At 45.0% G+C, this 23,038-nt stretch overlaps 1 protein-coding gene and 1 long non-coding RNA gene across 2 annotated transcripts in view; one reads left to right on the forward strand and one right to left on the reverse strand.

Annotated features, from left to right (window-relative positions):
• The window catches only part of LOC135055051 (uncharacterized), a 70,045-nt gene extending 53,756 nt beyond the window's left edge, over nucleotides 1–16,289 (reverse strand). The window contains exons 1-2 of the long non-coding RNA XR_010243633.1: nucleotides 16,225–16,289; nucleotides 5,413–6,162 (exon numbers count right to left, since the gene is read on the reverse strand). This is a non-coding gene — a long non-coding RNA (uncharacterized LOC135055051). The remainder of the gene's footprint in view (nucleotides 1–5,412; nucleotides 6,163–16,224) is intronic.
• A 166-nt stretch (nucleotides 16,290–16,455) lies between these two features.
• Nucleotides 16,456–23,038, forward strand: part of CHUK (component of inhibitor of nuclear factor kappa B kinase complex) — a 100,994-nt gene continuing 94,411 nt past the window's right edge. Inside the window, exons 1-2 of the mRNA XM_063958644.1 lie at nucleotides 16,456–16,644; nucleotides 17,413–17,507. Of these exons, the coding sequence (XP_063814714.1) occupies nucleotides 16,540–16,644; nucleotides 17,413–17,507 (200 nt within the window). The 5' untranslated portion in view covers nucleotides 16,456–16,539. The remainder of the gene's footprint in view (nucleotides 16,645–17,412; nucleotides 17,508–23,038) is intronic.

Consider the following 23,038-nt stretch of genomic DNA (forward strand, 5'->3'; position numbering starts at 1 on the left):
GCTGCAGTGATGCAAACAACGTCCATTTCTGAATAGGGGTCAGAGGTTTTTTTCACCCATGCCAAAAGGCAATACCAGCAGATAATTTCCTTATGCTGTAACTTGTCCATGCTCTCAGCAAATGCTGTAAGTGGGGGAAGTTTCAGGAATTTACAATTGATTACAGGATATTTGATCAATGTAACAATTTGAAATGTAGTGGGGGAATTTTTTCATTAATGGTGTTTTAAGATATATATTTTGTTGTCACTAAACTGGCAATAGGCTTATTGAACATGGACGTTGCATCCCATCCCCCTCTGACCATAGCTTGGATAATAAATTAGGTGGCATAGGGTCTGGTAGGAATTAATCGGATATTCAGTAGGCATGGCCAATCTGTACACAAATATTACTATGTAAGCGTAATGTAAATAATTATTATTAACTATCTGTATTGCATTTAGCATGTTATCTAAAATATTTTTATATAGGCAGTGCATCTTCTTTCTAATGCTGCTTTTGTTTCAGGTTCCTCGTTGCTCTCTTGAGGTATCATCATAAACGTTGATATCTTGATTTTACTATTTTATTTTTTTCACCTGTTTCCTATATAAAACTCTGCAGGACAAAATGGTATTTGATGGATGAAAAGCAATAGTGACAACGAGCATTACAGTGATAGAAAAACAAAGATGTAACAAACACTGATGATTATTTACTAATAAAGTCTGGAAGGGACACTCAATGATTGATGAAGTATGGTCACGTTGTGCGGCAACACTGGGTAGGCCAACACTGCAGATTTCCCTGTGCATCTCTATGGAGTGCGAGGAAAAATCTGGGATGTTGGTGCCTGTAAGGTGCCAAAGAAACAATGTTAGCAAACATTTGTCTATAAAGTTTTCCACTTTTGCACTTTGTCATTTCTGCCAAATGTCACGAGTTCCACAGGACAGTCCAGATTTTAGGGAGTTTCTTTATTAATTTGCAGTTTTGATTTGTTTTATGCTTGTTGGTATTTTTTTTCTCTGCAGCGACGAGTATAGCCTTTGTATACGTAAATAATATACCTCTTGTGGTCTTCCGTGCAGCTGTTGCATCAAAGGCTAAAAGAGGATAGAAGTGGTCTGCAGTTACAGCCTCAGTGCTTACTCAGGAATGTTGCATATTGTTTGTGTCACATCAATAAACTATTACAATTCCTCACTCTGTGGTCTCTGCCCATAATTCATTTTGCAAGCATGACTAGGTCATGTTTGTTCCGTGTGCCCTGATATTACACCGACTCACATTACAAGGTGTCATATGGGTGACAAGTTAACACGTACATGTGATGGTAGACAAAGTGCAAGCTCTTCAAAAGCATCTGTTTAAAATCAAACCACAGCCACACTGAAGAGTTTTAATCTCCTGAGTGGTGCGGAAGTAAGCCAAACTGTATACATATCAATGATAAAGGCTGAAGTTGTTATATTGTATCACATCAATATTTGTTATAACATAACACAAGTTTGTTTTCAATTATACATAAAAGATCTTGACTAATGTTACTTTAAATACACTCCTGGAATTTCCCACAATTCATTGGAATGGAACTGGATACTCGAAAAATGCTCATAAACGTTGAAATGTCAGACTAAGCCAGGTGCACAGTATGATGGCAAAACAAATGGCAGTCACCTGGTTGTACCCTTAAAATCAGCAAAGTGCATCTTGATAAGATTATTAGGTTCTATTTTGTTTCGGTTGATCTAATGGTATTTTGTCGGTATTCAACTATGATCATAATCACCAGTGTGAACTTTGCATAAACAAGTCATAACTATTACATACAATTATACTGGAATTAAATGTGGAATACTTTGTATAAATTTGCACCTCATAGGGTATACTTTTAACACATTAGGGGGTTCTTATGGAATAGTAACCACTATAAGAGGTATATGCAGGTATGAACGGGAAGAACAATGTCTGGCTACAGTTTGTCTTTTTCTCCTGGTAAACCACCCTTAAAGCATCTTAACTACAGTAATAAACTTCAAGGTGAAATAAACTAAATTAGTATGTAAGAAACAATGGAGTAAAAACTGTCCTTGATATTTGTGTATCGCTTTGTGTATGTTTTATCTTTGTGTATTGAAAGCTGGAAAAAAATGGAATAAAAATTGAATAAAAATAAATAAAGTAGTTTAGGGAATCCAAATAAAATAAAAAATGAATTAGTATGTAAATGGTCTTAAGAATTCTGCTGTTGAAGTAGCATGTGGAATAATGCCCTTCTAACACTTTACACCAATTACCATAAGAATATATAATTTTAGTGTTTTGTATTACTAGATCTACCACAAAATATAAACCCACAATGTACATTTTGCTGCCCCATAAACCACCTGTATTAAGCCGCAAACACACTGGCAGATATAAAATAACGTTATGAACGATAACGATACAATGTGATCGATATATTGTTCATATTGGCCAGTGTGTATGGATGAACGATGCGCGAACATGCAGCTCAATATTAACAATATCTTTGAGCTGCATGTTTGGGGAGTGCGGGGGATGATGTCACTGAACGATATCGTTCATCTATATCATTCAGTGTGTATGCACTGGCAATCTCCCCTTATTAGCAATCAACAATATAGTGCTGATTGCTAACTAGCTGAGGTCGCCCAGTGTGTACCCTGCTTAAGACAGCTATCCTGAGTAACCACATGAGTGACTGACACCAGAGCCACCTCATTTTTCCAGTATAGAGAATGCACTTAGAAATGGAGATTGTACATTTTCCAAGGCTCCTTTGGCTGAATGTACACTACAGACAAACACACAAATATAAAGCAATGAGGCACTCACAAACTGCAAACAGATGCACATTTATTGTGACAAGAGACAGACAACAATAAAAACAGTTCCACCAAGACAAACAGTGACACAATAAAAGTTCATTCTTATTACAAGTATAGTATGCTGCCTAGATGGTGGGGAAGTGTGTTTGAATTGAAGTTAGGGTCAAACCGATGCCAATGCTAAACCACTTACCACTCATCTGTACCGTTCTATGGGAAAATGCTGTGCCCGTTTGTAGTACTGACAAATTAGCCACAACAAGCATAACAGTCTTGTTATTTTCAAGTGTTATTGAATGAGTGACTTAAAGAGGGTATCCGGACTCCAGATCGACAGCAAAAAGGTTGACAAACCTTAGGTCGACGCCAATTGGTCGACAAACCTTAGGTCGACATGGACAAAAGGTCGACATGGACAAAAGGTCGACAGGAACAAGGTCGACAGGAACAAGGTCGACATGAGTTTTTCACGATTTTTTTCTTTTTTGGAACCTTTTCATACTTAACGATCCACGTGGACTACGATTGGAACGGTAATCTGTGCCGAGCGAAGCGAAGGCACAATGCCCGAAGCATGGCGAGCGAAGCGAGCCATGCGAGGGGACGCGGTGCACTAATTGGGGTTCCCGGTCACTCTACGAAGAAAACGACACCAAACCCCCCCAAAAAAACTCATGTCGACCTTTTTCCAGGTCGACCTTGTTCCTGTCGACCTTTTGTCCATGTCGACCTAAGGTGTGTCGACCAATTGGCATCGACCTAAGGTGTGTCGACCTTTTTGCTGTCGATCCTGAGTCCCAGACCCCTTAAAGAGCATATCTTGTATAACATTGTTATAGTTAAATTGTGAATTGACACATTAAGGGGATTGTTTAGCCTATATCGGGAGTGTTTGGCCATTGGAACACAGCCAAAGTGAAGGTTTCACCCTCTGTGGCTAATGACACAGGGAGCTTTGACCACCTGCATATTTTAGTTTGCATGTATTTGTCTTATACAATAAGCAGTGTACGCAATGAGTTCCTGTCAGCACTGATTGTTTAAAAGTTTCAATACAGATTGTGAGCTCCTTGGAGTTGGGCCCTCTTCCCACCAGTTCTCACAACCCTCTTCTCTGACACTTTAATTACAGCTCTCACCTACGTAACTAATGTGTATACCTGCATCACCTCCTGCTCATTACTGTTTATCTCTTTCAGTGGCTGCCTGCCCCTAGTAGTATGCAGACTACTCCTTTGCTTCCTTAAGGGGAGTACATACGGAGCGATGTTCAGCTAATTTCTAAGCAACCTGACTAGATTGCTTAGAAATTAGCAGAACATCGCTCCGTGTGTAGGGGTGCCGGCGACAGTGAGTGCGGCCCCGCGTGTTGCTATAGCCGGTTCTAGATTGGCCTGCATGCAGGCACACAATCTAGCAGGTCGCTAATTTCACCGCTGGGTGAAATGAGTGCCCCCCCCCATGTCGCCCCCTCGCTCAGCACACATCTCTGGGGGCATATGTGTATCTGGCACTGTGGGGCATTTGAATATCTTACTTAATACTAACGCCATTGACCGCTACATGCAACATCAAAATTAGCATAATGCAAAGCAAACAACTGACAACAGTGTTTGTACAGGCACATTTGCTTACATAATTTTTTAGACTATAAATATCCAAGTGTGTTTTATATGCTTTAAATCTACATAATGAAAGATTACAATAATTGTCTGTATGAGGCCTAAAGAAACCAAAGGTGCGTACACACGGTGCGATGTAGGAAATGCCCGACATTCACTATGCGATGTGGCTGGAGCCTGGCACCACTGATATAGTCAATGTTGACTTGCCTGCACACTCTATTTTATCTTGCGATGCCAATCCCGCAGGTCCGCGCATTGGCATCGCAAGCTGCATACACACAGTGCGATGTGCACTATATTTTCCTGCGATATGGACTACATAGTCCATATCGCAAGGAAAATGGCACCGTGTGTATGCACCTTTAGGCTGAGAGTTTACTTTTCCCAACAAAATAGTTATTTGTGTTTAGTTTAACTACATGTGGGGAATTCAATTCAGAACAAGTCTGCCCTGGAACATTCGAGTGAAGTCATTTCCGGTCCAGGAACATCAATAATTTAAACTCACTTCACACAGAGATACAAAATTCAATTAGTAGGAATACATTTACTAAGATGGGAGTTCTATTTAAGATGGGATGTTGCCCATGACAACCAATCAGATTCTACTTCTCATTTATCTAGCACCTTCTAGAAGATAATACCTGCAATCTGATTGCTTGCTGTGGGCAACATCCCATCTTAAAGAGAACTCCAATCTTAGTAAATTTACCCCGTAATGTGTGGCTACTGCAATTAAGGGGTAATGTGTACTGCAGAACATAGTGGCGCCACATCAAACTGAATTGAATTCCTCTCCCTCTCAGTTGTATGCTGAGGCACTGCTGCTGTTTTGTAACCCAGAACACTCTGTCACTAGACTGGGGAGAAAGAGAAACCTCTCTTTCTCCCACATTGGTATGCAATGTATTTTCCACTAATGAACTGTTTACAAGGATAAGTGAGCAACAAACCAGTTGTTGGCATTGATGCGATGCGTGTTTTGCTCCTCTGTGTTAGTCTCCACCGTTGGTTGTGAATCCTCAAGGTGGTACAGCTGCACAGATGTTCTCCTTTCTGATTCTGGGTCTTTGGGCATGTTCTCATCCTTGTTCTCACGAGCTTCATCTAGAATGCTGGACGTTTCGCTGCAGTCTGTCCCAACTAAGGTCTTCCTGCTGCTTGTTGTGACACTGAGTGGGTCCTCAAATGACATCACTAATGTACACATGACTGCACTAAGCCCAGCCAGTTTCAGGGAGAAATAATGAACTGCTACAGAATAAGCTGACTGTAGTGGACAGTACCAAATGGAGTTATATATTTATATTATTAATTAATAATAGTATGCCCTAAATGAGAGCGGTATTTTTACCCGTAAATCATAAAGATCTCATCATTAATAAGTGTCTACAGAGGTAGTGAGCAACCATATAGCCCTGGTGTTTGGAGGTAAGAGAAGTATAAACATGAGTAATTATCTGTTAATAATGAATGTACACTATAGCAATCTACATAGATTATTAGATTATTTCCTGTTTGCTACTATCACACTACAACTAATATAGCGTTACCCTACATAGATGATTTGTGCTATTTGTTACTGTATAGAACCTTCTTCCTGGTACTATGTCATCTGGTTAGGTAAATTGCAGTTAACGCAGAGATGTCAGAAAATCCAGTCTGTGAAGGTTTGACCTTGGATCAGGTGAATGTGGTTTTCACTGTGAGTAATAAGAAAACAAAAAATGACAGAAAACAAGTGACACCAATTGAATACCAACAACATCTTTCAACATAACTTATACTCTTTTTAAACAGCTTTAAAGTCTTACGTTTTTATGACTGAAAATGCAATTACTATAGATGAAAAGGTATACATGTTGTACTCTTCTTCTTGCAGAGCCACATACTGTAGGTTTCATTCCATAGCCTCCACATATTGCATTTAAATGTAATCTACATTTGATACAAGGAGTGCACAATTGCTGTATTATGAAATATTTACAGAGACTGACAAAAAAAAATTATGTTTTGTCAGTGAAAGGAGGAAAATGTTAATCAGGGCAATGGTATGCTATGATCAATTAATAAAGGATTGAAGTAGAATATTGCTATAACATTTCAAATTGGTAACTTCTTTTATTTCCATGGAAATTAATTTTGTAGATGATAGTTGGAAATAAAATTGTTAATAGCCCTTACAAGTCCTGAATATACATTTTCCATGTTACAAGTCTTAGATACATAGAATATGACAGTAGATAAGAACCACTTGGCTTATCTAGTCTGCCCCTTTTTTTCTTTTAGGTAATGTCAACCCCTTTTGGTCCCTAGTTCTTTGTAAGGATATTCATATACCTATCCCAAGCATGTTTAAATTGCTCTACTGACTTAGGGGGTCATTCCGAGTTGATCGTAGCTGTGCTAAATTTAGCACAGCTACGATCGTAAACTCAGACATGCACAGGGCTAGTCCACCCCGCATGTCAGTGTCGCCCCCCCCTCCACAAATACAAAAGCATTGCACAGAGGCGATGCCTTTGTATTTGAGGAGCAACTCCCGGCCAGCACAGCTCCTGCGGCTGGCCTGGATTTGCTCGTCGCTCCCGCTGGCCGCAGCGGCCAGCCCCCCAACGGTCCGGCCGCGCCTGCGTTGGCCGGACCGCTCCCCCTAAATGGCGGCTTAACGCTATGTAACGAAAGCTGCCGTGTGCCGGCGCAGTTCCGACCCGATCGCTGCGCTGCGACAAACTGCAGCGAGCAATCGGGTCGGAATGACCCCCTTAGCCTCTACTACCCTATAACACAGGGGTGGGGAATCTCCGGCCCGCAGTCCGTATAAGGCCCGCAAAGCTGTTTGTTCCGGGCCACCCGCTTGTGTGTCAGCTAGACACGCCGCCGGCGTGTCTCAGCTGTCAGGGCAGGGTGGAGAGCGCAGCTATGTCTGGCGGCAGCGGCGGGTAGGATCTCAAACCTGCCGCCGGTTCGTGAGCCAATCGGAGTTCGTGGACCGGCAGCCAATGGAGCCGCCGCTGCCGGTCCACGAGCTCTGATTGGCTCACGAACCGGCAGCTGGTTTGAGGTTATAAACGCCGCCCCGCCCGACATAGCTGCGCTCTCGTCCCTGCCCTGACCCCTGACAGCTGAGACACGCCGCCGCCGGACGGAGAAGCAGCAGCGGTGAGCAGAACAGTGCGGTGGGGGGCATGTGTGGGGGCAATTTGTATATCTGGCACTGTGGGGGCAATTTGTATATCTGGCAGTGCACTATTGGGGGCATATGTGTATCTGGCACTGTGGGGCATTTGAATATCTGCCACTGTGACGGCATGTATATATCTGGCACTGTGGGGGCATTTGTATATCTGGCACTGTGAGGCTATCTGTGTATCTGGCAGTGCACTATTGGGGGCATTTGTGTATCTGGCACTGTGGGGCATTTGTGTATCTGGCACTGTGGGGGCATTTGTGTATCTGGCACTGCACTGGCATATGTGTATCTGGCATTGCACTGGCATATGTGTATCTGGCACTGCACTATTGGGGGCATATGTGTATCATGTCCCATTTTAATTGGCCACACCCATTTTTTGGCATGTGCACTCAGTACCTCTAAGAGGCATAACTACTGGGGGGCAGGGTAATTTTTAAGCTGATAATTTTTGTATGGCCCCCCGAAGGAATTTTATAAATATCCAAATGGCCCTTGATAGAAAAAAGGTTCCCCACCCCTGCTATAACATAATGAAGAGAGAATTCATGAAGGGCAGGAGATGGTGTGCACAACTGCATATATGAGTTCCTGGTGGTGGTGGTGCTGAGCTACAGATGATAGGGAATGTGGTTTAAATGGAACACTTGAACCATAAAACACTTGTGCTGGTTGAGTCATCACTTATCAAATAACTAGAATAACCAGACAATATCAGCTGACAATAATAAAAAAAAGCAAAGAAAGCAGTTCTCAGACCATGCAAAAGAAGTCACATAAAGTGATAAACCCAATCATGGGAGTCACATAAGCCACAACATGATCAAGAGTACAGAAAAGAGGGCACTGGTATACAAAATACAGGGTTGGCTGATTTAAATCATCCTTGGTTTATACCACTCTGTTTTTTTCATTATGTTGTTAGTACAGGCACGGTTCCATGACTTATTAAAAAAAAAAAAAAAAAAAAAAGCCTATTATACTAAAAGTGTTTTTATTCAAAATGTTTAATGCCAGTGACCTGCCCAGTACTTATGCTTAACTCCTCCTTTGTGTATGTGTTTCCCTAAAAAGTGCTTTTGCATTTTCTATTGTGTATTACTATTCAGATTTATTTAACTATAAGTAAGACTAATGCTTAACATTAACTTTCTTATTTTCAATTTCATCTACCTATGAGTGTACTTTGTATGTGTTAATATGTTTAGTCTATCTACATATACTCAGATGCAATAGGAATAATAAGCAGTACAAATTTGGTTTTATTGAAATATGTAAAATAAATCAAATCAAAGCCTAATGACATTATTAATGTTAGAAAGCATTTTCTCTATCGTCCTAAGTGGATGCTGGGGTTCCTGAAAGGACCATGGGGAATAGCGGCTCCGCAGGAGACAGGGCACAAAAGTAAAGCTTTTACAGGTCAGGTGGTGTGTACTGGCTCCTCCCCCTATGACCCTCCTCCAGACTCCAGTTAGATTTTTGTGCCCGGCCGAGAAGGGTGCAATTCTAGGTGGCTCTCATAAAGAGCTGCTTAGAGAGTTTAGCTTAGGTTTTTTATTTTACAGTGATTCCTGCTGGCAACAGGATCACTGCAACGAGGGACAGAGGGGAGAAGAAGTGAACTCACCTGCGTGCAGGATGGATTGGCTTCTTGGCTACTGGACATGAAGCTCCAGAGGGACGATCACAGGTACAGCCTGGATGGTCACCGGAGCCACGCCGCCGGCCCCCTCACAGATGCTGAAGCAAGAAGAGGTCCAGAATCGGCGGCTGAAGACTCCTGCAGTCTTCTTAAGGTAGCGCACAGCACTGCAGCTGTGCGCCATTTTCCTCTCAGCACACTTCACACGGCAGTCACTGAGGGTGCAGGGCGCTGGGGGGGGAGCGCCCTGGGAGGCAAATGAAAACCTTTAAAAAGGCTAAAAATACCTCACATATAGCCCCAGAGGCTATATGGAGATATTTACCCCTGCCTAAATGTACTAAATAGCGGGAGACGAGCCCGCCGGGAAAGGGGCGGGGCCTATCTCCTCAGCACACGGCGCCATTTTCTGTCACAGCTCCGCTGGTCAGGAAGGCTCCCAGGTCTCTCCCCTGCACTGCACTACAGAAACAGGGTATAACAGAGAGGGGGGGCAAAATAAATGGCTATATATATATATTAATATAAAAGCAGCTATAAGGGAGCACTTAATCATAAGGCTATCCCTGTCATATATAGCGCTTTTTGGTGTGTGCTGGCAGACTCTCCCTCTGTCTCCCCAAAGGGCTAGTGGGTCCTGTCTTCGTATAGAGCATTCCCTGTGTGTCTGCTGTGTGTCGGTACGTGTGTGTCGACATGTATGAGGACGTTATTGGTGTGGAGGCGGAGCAATTGCCAAATATGAGGATGTCACCTCCTAGGGGGTCGACACCAGAATGGATGCCTTTATTTGTGGAATTACGGGATAGCGTCAACTCGCTTAAGCAGTCGTTTGCCGACATGAGGCGGCCGGACACTCAATTAGTGCCTGTCCAGGCGCCTCAAACACCGTCAGGGGCTGTAAAACGCCCCTTGCCTCAGTCGGTCGACACAGACCCAGACACAGGCACTGATTCCGGTGGTGAAGGTGACGAATCAACCGTATTTTCCAGTAGGGCCACACGTTATATGATTTTGGCAATAAAGGAGATGTTACATTTAGCTGATACTACAGGTACCACTAAACAGGGTATTATGTGGGGTGTGAAAAAACTACCAGTAGTTTTTACCGAATCAGAAGAATTAAATGACGTGTGTGATGAAGCGTGGGGTGCCCCGATAAAAAACTGCTAATTTCAAAGAAGTTATTGGCTTTATACCCTTTCCCACCAGAGGTTAGGGAGCGCTGGGAAACACCTCCTAGGGTGGACAAAGCGCTAACACGCTTATCAAAACAAGTGGCGTTACCCTCTCCTGAGACGGCCGCACTTAAAGATCCATCAGATAGGAGGATGGAAAATATCCAAAAAGGTATATACACACATGCAGGTGTTATACTACGACCAGCTATTGCGACTGCCTGGATGTGCAGTGCTGGGGTAGTTTGGTCAGAGTCCCTGATCGAAAATATTGATACCCTGGACAGGGACAATATTTTACTGTCGTTAGAACAAATAAAGGATGCATTTCTTTATATGCGTGATGCACAGAGAGATATCTGCACACTGGCATCACGGGTAAGTGCTATGTCCATTTCGGCCAGAAGAGCTTTATGGACACGACAGTGGACAGGCGATGCGTAGAGGAGTTATTTGGGGTCGGTCTATCGGATTTGGTGGCCACGGCTACGGCCGGGAAATCCACCTTTCTACCTCAAGTCACTCTCCAACAGAAAAAGGCACCGACCTTTCAACCGCAGCCTTTCGTTCCTTTAAAAATAAGAGAGCAAAGGGCTATTCATATCTGCCACGAGGCAGAGGACGAGGGAAGAGACAGCAACAGGCAGCTCCTTCCCAGGAACAGAAGCCCTCCCCGGCTTTTACAAAAGCCTCAGCATGACGCTGGGGCTTCGCAAGCGGACTCGGGGGCGGTAGGCGGTCGTCTCAAAAATTACAGCGCGCAGTGGGCTCACTCGCAGGTAAATCCCTGGATCCTGCAGATAATATCTCAGGGGTACAGGTTGAAATTAGAGACAGAGCCACCTCGCCGTTTCCTGAAGTCTGCTTTACCAACGTCCCCCTCAGAAAGGGAGACGGTTTTGGAAGCCATTCACAAGCTGTATTCTCAGCAGGTGATAGTCAAGGTACCTCTTCTACAACAAGGGAAGGGGTATTATTCCACTCTTTTTGTGGTACCGAAGCCGGATGGCTCGGTAAGGCCTATTCTAAATCTGAAGTCCTTGAACCTGTACATAAAGAAGTTCAAGTTCAAGATGGAGTCACTCAGAGCAGTGATAGCGAACCTGGAAGAAGGGGACTTTATGGTATCCTTGGACATCAAGGATGCGTATCTCCACGTTCCAATTACCCCTCACACCAGGGGTACCTCAGGTTCGTTGTACAAAACTGTCACTATCAGTTTCAGACGCTGCCGTTTGGTTTGTCCACGGCACCTCGGGTCTTTACAAAGGTAATGGCCGAGATAATATTTCTTCTTCGAAGAAAAGGCGTATTAATTATCCCATACTTGGACGATCTCCTAATAAGGGCAAGGTCCAGAGAACAGCTAGAGATGGGTTTAGCACTATCTTAAGAGGTGCTAAAGCAGCACGGATGGATTCTGAATATTCCAAAATCCCAATTAATGCCGACAACTCGTCTGCTGTTCCTGGGGATGATTCTGGACACAGTTCAGAAAAAGGTTTTTCTTCCCGAAGAAAAAGCCAAGGAGTTATCTGACCTGGTCAGGAACCTCCTAAAACCAGGAAAGGTGTCTGTACATCAATGCACAAGAGTCCTGGGAAAAAATGGTAGCTTCTTACGAAGCAATCCCTTTCGGCAGATTCCATGCAAAGGGAGCTGCTGGACAAATGGTCAGGGTCGCATCTTCAGATGCACCTGCGGATAACCCTGTCGCCGAGGACAAGGGTATCCCTTCTGTGGTGGTTGCAGGAGGCTCATCTATTGGAGGGCCGCAGATTCGGCATGCAGGATTGGATCCTGGTGACCACGGATGCCAGCCTGAGAGGCTGGGGAGCAGTCACACAGGGAAAAAAATTTCCAGGGAGTGTGGTCGAGCCTGAAAAAGTCTCTTCACATAAGCATTCTGGAACTAAGAGCAATCTACAATGCTCTAAGCCAGGCGGAACCTCTGCTTCAAGGAAGACCGGTGTTGATCCAGTCGGACAACATCACGGCAGTCGCCCATGTAAACAGACAGGGCGGCACAAGAAGCAGGAGGGCAATGGCAGAAGCTGCCAGGATCCTTCGCTGGGCGGAGAATCACGTGATAGCACTGTCAGCAGTATTCATCCCGGGCGTGGACAACTGGGAAGCAGACTTCCTCAGCAGACACGACCTTCACCCGGGAGAGTGGGGACTTCATCCAGAAGTTTTCCACATGCTATTAAACCGTTGGGTAAAACCAATGGTGGACATGATGGCGTCTCGCCTCAACAAAACACTGGACAGGTATTGCGCCAGGTCAAGAGATCCGCAGGCAATAGCTGTGGACGCGCTGGTAACACCTTGGGTGTACCAGTCGGTATATGTGTTTCCTCCTCTGCCTCTCATACCAAAGGTATTGAGGATTATACGGCAAAGAGGAGTAAGACTAGTGGCTCCGGATTGGCCAAGAAGGACTTGGTACCCGGAACTTCAAGAGATGGTCACGGACGATCCGTGGCCTCTACTTCTGAGAAGGGACCTGCTTCAGCAGGGTCCTTGTCTTTTTCAAGACTTACCGCGGCTGCGTTTGACGGCATGGCGTTTGAGTGCCAGATCCTAAAAGGAAAAGGCATTCCAGAAGAAGTCATTCCTACCTTGATAAAGGCAAGGTAGGAAGTCACCGCGAAGCTTTATCGCCGTATTGGGCGAAAATATGTTGCGTGGTGCGAGCAGCGGAGTGCTCCGATGGAGGAATTTCAACTGGGTCGTTTTCCTACATTTCCTGCAATCAGGATTGTCTTTGGGTCTCAAATTGGGATCTATTAAGGTTCAAATTTCGGCCCTATCAATATTCTTCCAAAAAGAATTGGCCTCGGTCCCTGAGGTCCAGATTTTTATCAAAGGAGTACTGCATATACAGCCTCCTGTGGTGCCTAAGGTGGCACCGTGGGATCTAAATGTAGTTTTAGATTTCCTCAAATCCAATTGGTTTGAACCACTAAAGAATGTGGATTTGAAATATCTCACATGGAAAGTGACTATGTTACTGGCCCTGGCTTCGGCCGGGAGAGTATCTGAACTGGCGGCTTTGTTTTATAAAAGCACTTATTTAATTTTCCATTCGACATAGGGCAGAGCTGCGGACGCGTCCGCATTTTCTCCCTAAGGTGGTATCAGCGTTTCACCTGAACCAGCCTATTGTAGTGCCTGCGGCTACAGACGACTTGAAGGACTCCAAGTTGTTGGACGTTGTCAGAGCCTTAAAAATATACATTTAAAGGACGGCTGGAGTCAGAAAATCTGACTCGCTGTTTATACTGTATGCACCCAACAAGTTGGGTGCACCTGCTTCTAAGCAGTCGATTGCTCGTTGGATTTGTAACAAAATTCAACTTGTACATTCTGTGGCAGGCCTGCCACAGCCTAAATCTGTTAAGGCCCATTCCGCAAGGAAGGTGGGCTCATCTTGGGCGGCTGCCCGAGGGGTCTCGGCATTACAACTCTGCCGAGCAGCTACGTGGTCAGGGGAGAACACGTTTGTAAATTTTTGCAAATTTGATACCCTGGCAAAGGAGGACCTGGAGTTCTCTCATTCGGTGCTGCAGAGTCATCCGCACTCTCCCGCCCGTTTGGGAGCTTTGGTATAATCCCCATGGTCCTTTCAGGAACCCCAGCATCCACTTAGGACGATAGAGAAAATAAGAATTTACTTACCGATAATTCTATTTCTCGGAGTCCGTAGTGGATGCTGGGCGCCCATCCCAAGTGCGGATTATCTGCAATACTTGTACATAGTTATTGTTAACTAATTCGGGTTATTGTTTAGGAAGCCATCTTTCAGAGGCTCCTCTGTTATCATACTGTTAACTGGGTTTAGATCACAAGTTGTACGGTGTGATTGGTGTGGCTGGTATGAGTCTTACCCGGGATTCAAAATCCTCCCTTATTGTGTACGCTCGTCCGGGCACAGTACCTAACTGGAGTCTGGAGGAGGGTCATAGGGGGAGGAGCCAGTACACACCACCTGACCTGTAAAAGCTTTACTTTTGTGCCCTGTCTCCTGCGGAGCCGCTATTCCCCATGGTCCTTTCAGGAACCCCAGCATCCACTACGGACTCCGAGAAATAGAATTATCGGTAAGTAAATTCTTATTAAAACATGGTTGATCGAGGTTTCTTTTTTTTCTTTCATTAAAACATTAATGCAAGAACACAAATTGGTGTTGAAACAAAAAAAGCGGGTTATTAGGTGTTTTTCTTTTTAAATAAATAAAGAAAAACTTTGTTTTTTTCCAACCCTGACAAAATGTTAAACAACGAAGTGTGGCATGGAATGGGGATCAGGCTCTTCCAGTGATCTGCAAATGAACCTCTTAAGGTGCAATTTTACATCTTGGTAAAACCATGGAGAGCTGTAGTTCGGGAAGGTGAAAATGTAAAATATATGGAGCAATCGGACATGTAACAAGCTCAACTGTAATTCATGGTGGAAGATTTCATTCAGTGCGACGTGCCTGGTACATCGTTTTACTGTAACTAAATGATTAAATCAATTCACTTCACGCCTGGAGCCAAACTTAATGTCCCTTATTTTTGACCGCACCTCCAGTGTGAAAAGCATCCGACATTTAACTGAATCTCCACAAAGGTGATAAAATAAATCTAAAAATAATGTGGGTGCCTATATGCAAAACCAGGCAGCATTTTACCTAAATATGGGAAAAAATGTAAATTGTACACCCCTTGTAACTTAACATGCCATGTCCTATTGCAAATCTGCATCACTTTGGACTCACTTCTGAATGTAAATGGATCATTGCTACATCTAAGACCAAATACCACAGCTTTCCTTGTCCAGAGCCTCATTCATGCTTTCATCATCCAGTTTATCATATTACAGAATACTACTGGTCATCGTCTATGTGTTCACAGTTCAATTGTTACTGGACTTCTATAGCCTTATAATTATCTGACTTATAATGAATTATATACTTTTATCATTTATAATATACATTCTATTAGAATGTCTAGGTAGCTATGAAGATTGTAATTGCACTGTACAGAAATATAATAGTGTATGTGTGTTCATGCAATCTAAAAAGAAAAAAATCAAAATGATACAATCACAATGGATGAGTTAAATAACCAGTGTGATCACACTGTTGTGCATTTTGTAAATAATACACTGGCAATGTACATGTAAAAATATTTGCATGTGTTGTGATAGTCTTTATTTCAGTTACATGTTACAATCTTCAATGGATCCTGCATATGAAATCGACATATGTGTTACTTGCCATAAGGTGTGTGCTCTGTATTTATTTTTAGCACATGGCTATTAAAACTTGACCTCGGTAACAGATAGCGTTGTACAATGTAATAACACTTCATCTTTAAAATATGCAAATCTGCCATTTCTTATCTCTCTTGCAAGGTGACACAACATTGTGCAAAGTTCACTGTGGCTGCTCTGCTATTATAATGAATATGCCAATCCCATGCAGAGATCTTACGCTGCCCAGTCCTCTGCACAAGGGGTGAATGCAACCTGTCAGCCTGACTGGATCTTTATCACTGTTTTACAGATGCACAGCCCAGACCAGAGACTATAGGAAAATGGCTCCTCCATAATGACACAGGCACATCACCTATCAGTATATGAACCCACCCAAGTTTAAAATACTAACAACTACCCCTATCGTCCTCGCCCCACTCCCTGCCCCCGCCTACACACACGGACGCATGACAGCTCACAATAGCACGCGCACACACACATAACACACCTGCTGACGCCGCCATTCTTCTCTTGCCAGTAACACAGCCTAAATCACAACACCATGACGTCAATGACAGTAATACCCCTTACCCATTGGCTGGCTCCCTGGGAGGAGGAACTAGTATGAAAACGAGGCGTGACACGCAGTCATAGACCACGTGGCACAGTCCCGTCCAATGATGCGTGCTGATGATCGGTGGGCTTCGTTCATTGGGTGTTAGTGCGGATGTGATGGGCCCAGGTGTGGTGACAGCCAGGTGACCGGAAGCAGTGGTGAGGGGCGGGTGTCAACGGGTCTGTTGCTGCTTTTTGGTCTTCTATCATGGAGAGACCTCCTGTGCAGCAGGGGGTCGTGTGCGGTCCATGGGACATGAAGGACCGGCTTGGCACCGGAGGCTTTGGGAACGTGTGTCTTTACCAAAACAGGGTGCGTGTATAGTGCAGGGAGCTGTAATGTGGGGGGAGTCCCGGGAGGAGGGTTCGGAACTTGCCAGTAATCTGTGTTGTCTGTAATGATGCCCTTTGCCCCCATGTGTGAGGCCCAGTGCGGTCATACTTAGAGTGAGATATACCTAACATTCGTCAGTGGAGAAGATGCCTATAGCAACCAGACAGATTCTAGCTATCATTTAATAGCATACACTTGATAAATGGAAGCTGGTTGGTTGGCATGAGCAGCTTACTTGTCCACTTAAGGTATGGGTAGGTCAGCCTGCCTCCTTAGGGACGGTGCCCACCTATGCCCATCCTAGCGGCTTGTTGATTTAGTCATACGGTATTTGGGGGCAGATATATTAACCTGGGGAAGGTATAAGGAAGTGATAAAGCAGTGATACTGTATGTGCAAGGTGATAAAGGCACCAGCCAATCAGCTCCAATATGTAAATTAACAGTTAATAACTGATTGGCTGGTGCATTTATCACCTTGCAAATATCACTGGTTTATCACTTCCTTCTGCTGACTCCAGGTTAATACATCTGCCCCAATGTGATTAATGTTCATGTTGAGTGCTACCCCTGTATCACATGGGCCTGTGAGGAGCAGACCAGTATAATGGAATACATCTGTCTCATTATATAACCACTGTATAATTATGCTGGTACTGAGGAACTTGCAAATAGCTTCTAGGAGATGCCTCCTTCAATTTTACCAGATGATGACTTTTCATATACTGTTATATATCTGTGTTTATAGGAGACTGGAGAACTGATAGCCATCAAGTCATGCCGCCTGGAGCTGAGTGTAAAGAACAAGGACAGATGGTGTCAGGAGATTCAGATAATGAAAAGGTTTCTGCTGGTTTTTTGTTTTTTTGTTTTTGCTCAATGCTGATTACGTTTCTCTGCACTTTTTTTGTCCAGGTGGAAATATTTGTATCTTTGAATGCAGTGCTGTCCATGGCTTCCAAAATACAATCTTTGACCCATCCCAGTTCAAAAAAGTCTGTCCCATTCCTTTTTTTTTAATTAACAGCAATAGTTTCTCTATCGTCCTAGTGGATGCTGGGGTTCCTGAAAGGACCATGGGGAATAGCGGCTCCGCAGGAGACAGGGCACAAAAAGTAAAGCTTTAGGATCAGGTGGTGTGCACTGGCTCCTCCCCCTATGACCCTCCTCCAAGCCAGTTAGATTTTTGTGCCCGGCCGAGAAGGGTGCAATCTAGGTGGCTCTCCTAAAGAGCTGCTTAGGAAAGTTTAGCTTAGGTTTTTTATTTTACAGTGAGTCCTGCTGGCAACAGGATCACTGCAACGAGGGACTTAGGGGAGAAGAAGTGAACTCACCTGCGTGCAGGATGGATTGGCTTCTTGGCTACTGGACATCAGCTCCAGAGGGACGATCACAGGTACAGCCTGGATGGTCACCGGAGCCTTGCCGCCGGCCCCCTTGCAGATGCTGAAGTAAGAAGAGGTCCAGAATCGGCGGCAGAAGACTCCTCAGTCTTCTAAAGGTAGCGCACAGCACTGCAGCTGTGCGCCATTTTCCTCTCAGCACACTTCACACGGCAGTCACTGAGGGTGCAGGGCGCTGGGAGGGGGGCGCCCTGGGAGGCAAATGAATACCTAATTTGGCTAAAAATACCTCACATATAGCCTCCGGAGGCTATATGGAGATATTTAACCCCTGCCAGAATCCGTTAAGAGCGGGAGACGAGGCCGCTGAAAAAGGGGCGGGGCCTATCTCCTCAGCACACAGCGCCATTTTCCCTCACAGAAAGGCTGGAGGGAAGGCTCCCAGGCTCTCCCCTGCACTGCACTACAGAAACAGGGTTAAAACAGAGAGGGGGGGCACTAATTTGGCGATATGCTTATATATATATTAAGATGCTATAAGGGAAAACACTTATATAAGGTTGTCCCTATATAATTATAGCGTTTTGGTGTGTGCTGGCAAACTCTCCCTCTGTCTCTCCAAAGGGCTAGTGGGTCCTGTCTTCTATCAGAGCATTCCCTGTGTGTGTGCTGTGTGTCGGTACGTGTGTGTCGACAGGTAGGAGGACGATGTTGGTGAGGAGGCGGAGCAATTGCCTGTAATGGTGATGTCACTCTCTAGGGAGTCGACACCGGAATGGATGGCTTATTTAGGAAATTACGTGATAATGTCAACACGCTGCAAGGTCGGTTGACGACATGAGACGGCCGACAAACAATTAGTACGGTCCAGACGTCTCAAAAACACCGTCAAGGGTTTTAAAACGCCCGTTTACTTTAGTCGGTCGACACAGACACAGACAGGGACACTGAATCCAGTGTCGACGGTGAATAAACAAACGTATTCCTTATTAGGGCCACACGTTAAAGGCAATGAAGGAGGTGTTACGTATTTCTGATACTACAAGTACCACAAAAGAGGGTATTATGTGGGATGTGAAAAAACTACCATAGTTTTTCCTGAATCAGATAAATTAAATAAAGTGTGTGATGATGCGTGGGTTCCCCCCGATAGAAAATTATGGGCGGTATACCCTTTCCCGCCAGAAGTTAGGGCGCGTTGGGAAACACCCTTTAAGGTGGATAAGGCGCTCACACGCTTATCAAAACAAGTGGCGGTACCGTCTATAGATAGGGCCGTCCTCAAGGACCAGCTGACAAGGCTGGAAAATATAATAAAAAGTATATACACACATACTGGTGTTATACTGCGGCCAGCGATCGCCTCAGCCTGGATGTGCAGAGCTAGGGTGGCTTGGTCGGATTCCCTGACTAAAAATATTGATACCCTTGACAGGGACAGTATTTTATTGACTATAGAGCATTTCTATATATGCGAGATGCACAGAGGGATATTTGCACTCTGGCATCATGAATAAACGCGATGTCCATAACTGCCAGAAGATGTTATGGACACGACAGTGGTCAGGTGATGCAGATTCCAAACGGCACAGTATGGCCGTATACAGGAAGAGGACTTGTTTGGGGTCGGTCCATCGGACCTGGTGGTCACGGCAACTGCTGGAAAATCCACCGTTTTTTACCCTAAGTCACATCTCTGCAGAAAAAGACACCGTCTTTTCAGCCTCAGTCCTCTCGTCCCTATAAGATCATATCTGCCCAGGGATAGAGGAAAGGGAAGAAGACTGCAGCAGGCAGCCCATTCCCAGGAACAGAAGCGTTCCACCGCGTCTGACAAGTTCTCAGCATGGCGCTGAGACCGTACAGGACCCCTGGATCCTACAAGTAGTATCCCGGGGGTACAGATGGGAATGTCGAGACGTTTCCCCTTCGCAGGCTCCTGAAGTCTGCTTTACCAAGTCTCCCTCCGACAAGGAGGTAGTATGGGAAAAAATTCACAAGCTGTATTCCCAGCAGGTGATAATTAAATTACCCCTCCTACTACAGAAAAGGGGTATTATTCCACACTATATTGTGGTACTGAAGCCAGAAGGCTAGGTGAGACTTATTCTAAAAAAATTTTTTTGAACACTTACAAAGGTTCAAATTAAGATGAAGTCACTCAGAGCAGTGATAACGAACCAGGAATAAGGGGACTATATAGTGTCCCGGGACATCAGGGATGCTTACCTCTATGTCCCAAATTTGCCCTTCTCACTAAGGGTACCTCAGGTTCGTGGTGCAGAACTGTCACTATCCGTTTCAGACGCTGCCGTTTGGATTGTCCACGGCACCCTGGGGTCTTTACCAAGGTAATGGCCGAATTGATGATTCTTCTTCGAAGAAAAGGCGTCTTAATTATCCCTTACTTGGACGATCTCCTGATAGGGGCATAGTCCAGGGAACAGTTGGAGGTCGGAGTAGCACTATCTCGGATACTGCTACAATCAGCACGGGTGGATTCTAAATATTCCAAAATCGCAGCTGATCCCGACGACACGTCTGCTGTGCCTAGGGATGATTCTGGACACAGTCCAGAAAAAGGTGTTTCTCCCGGAAGAGAAAGCCAGGGAGTTATCCGAGCAAGTCAGGAACCTCCTAAAAACAGTGCATCATTGCACAAGGGTCCTGGTAAAAATGGTGGCTTCCTACGAAGCAATTCCATTCGGCAGATTTCACGTAAGAACTTTTCAGTGGGATCTGCTGGACAAATGGTCCGGATCGCATCTTCAGATGCATCAGCGGATAACCCAATATCCAAGGACAAGGGTGTCTTTCCTGTGGTGGTTATAGAGTGCTCATCTTCTAGAGGGCAGCAGATTCGGCATTCAGGATTGGATGCTGGTAACCACGGAGCCCAGCCTGAGAGGCTGGGGAGCAGTCACACAAGGAAAAAAAAAAATTTCCAGGGAGTGTGATCAAGTATGGAGACTTTTCTCCACATAAATATACTGGAGCTAAGGGTAAATTTATAATGCTCTAAGCTTAGCAAGACCTCTGCTTCAAGGTCAGCCGGTATTGATCCAGTGGGAAAAACATCACGGCAGTCGCCCACGTAAACAGACAGGGCGACACAAGAAGCAGGAGGGCAATGGCAGAAACTGCAAGGACTTTTCGCTGGGCGGAAAATCATGTGATAACACTGTCAGCAGTTTTTCATCCCGGGAATGGAAACTGGGAAGCAGACTTCCTCAGCACGACCTCCACCCGGGAGAGTGGAAACTTCATTGAGAAGTTTTTTCCACATGATTGTAAACCGTTGGGAAATACCAAAGGTGGACATGATGGCGTCCCGTCTGAACAAAAAACGGGACAGGTATTGCGCCAGGTCAAGAGACCCTCAGGCAATAGATGTGGACGTTCTGGTAACACCGTGGGTGTACCAGTCGGTGTATGTGTTCCCTCCTCTGCTTCTCATACCTAAGGTGCTGAGAATTATAAGACGTAGAGGAGTAAGAACTATACTCATGGCTCCGGATTGGCCAAGAAGGACTTGGTACCCGGAACTTCAAGAGATGCTTACAGAGGTCTTATGGCCTCTGCCGCTAAGAAGGGACTTGCTTCAGCAAGTACCATGTCTGTTCCAAGACTTACCGCAGCTGCGTTTGTCGGCATGGCGATGGAAAGCCGGATCCTAAGGGAAAAAAGGCATTCCGGAAGAGGTCATTCCTACCCTGGTCAAAGCCAGAAAGGAGGTGACCGCACAACATTATCACCACGTGTGGCGAAAATATGTTGCGTGGTGTGAGGCCAGGAAGGCCCACAAAGAAATTTCAACTCGGTCGTTTCCTGCATTTCCTGAAAACAGGAGTGTCTATGGGCCTCAAATTGGGGTCCATTAAGGTTCAAATTCGGCCCTGTAAATTTTCTTCCAGAAAGAATTGGCTTCAGTTCCTGAAGTCCAGAAGTTTGTCAAGGGAGTATTGCATATACAAACCCCTTTTTTGTGCCTCCAGTGGCACTGTGGGATCTCAACGTAGTTCTGGGATTCCTCAAATCACATTGGTTTAAAACCAGTCAAATATGTGGATTTGAAGCATCTCACATAAAAAGTGACCATGCTCTTGGCCCTGGCCTGGACCAGGCGAGTGTCAAATTGGTGGTTTTTTCTCAAAAAAGCCCATATCTGTTTGTCCATTCGGACAGGGCAGAGCTGCGGACTCGTCCCCAGTTCTCTCCCTAAGGTGGTGTCAGTGTTTCACCTGAACCAGCTTATTGTGGTGCCTTGCACCTACTAGGGACTTGGAGGACTCCAAGTTGCTAGGAGTTGTCAGGGCCCTGAAAATATGTTCCAGGACAGCTGGAGTCAGAAAATCTGACTCGCTGTTTATACTGTATGCACCCAACAAGTTGGGTGCGCCTGCTTCTAAGCAGGCGATTGCTCGTTGGATTTGTAACACAATTCAACTTGCACATTCTGAGGCAGGCCTGCCACAGTCTAAATCGGTTAAGGCCCATTCCACAAGGAAGGTGGGCTCATCTTGGGCGGCTGCCCGAGAGGTCTCGGCATTACAACTCTGCCGAGCAGCTACGTGGTCAGGGGAGAACACGTTTGTAAAATTCTACAAATTTGATATCCTGGCAAAAGAGGACCTGGAGTTCTCTCATTCGGTGCTGCAGAGTCATCCGCACTCTCCCGCCCGTTTGGGAGCTTTGGTATAATCCCCATGGTCCTTTCAGGAACCCCAGCATCCACTAGGACGATAGAGAAAATAAGAATTTACTTACCGATAATTCTATTTCTCGGAGTCCGTAGTGGATGCTGGGCGCCCATCCCAAGTGCGGATTATCTGCAATACTTGTACATAGTTACAAAAATCGGGTTATTATTGTTGTGAGCCATCTTTTCAGAGGCTCCGCTGTTATCATACTGTTAACTGGGTTTAGATCACAAGTTGTACGGTGTGATTGGTGTGGCTGGTATGAGTCTTACCCGGGATTCAAAATTCCTCCCTTATTGTGTACGCTCGTCCGGGCACAGTACCTAACTGG

Source organism: Pseudophryne corroboree, chromosome 3 (assembly GCF_028390025.1).
Source record: "Pseudophryne corroboree isolate aPseCor3 chromosome 3, aPseCor3.hap2, whole genome shotgun sequence".
NCBI classification, from domain to species: Eukaryota; Metazoa; Chordata; class Amphibia; order Anura; family Myobatrachidae; genus Pseudophryne; species Pseudophryne corroboree.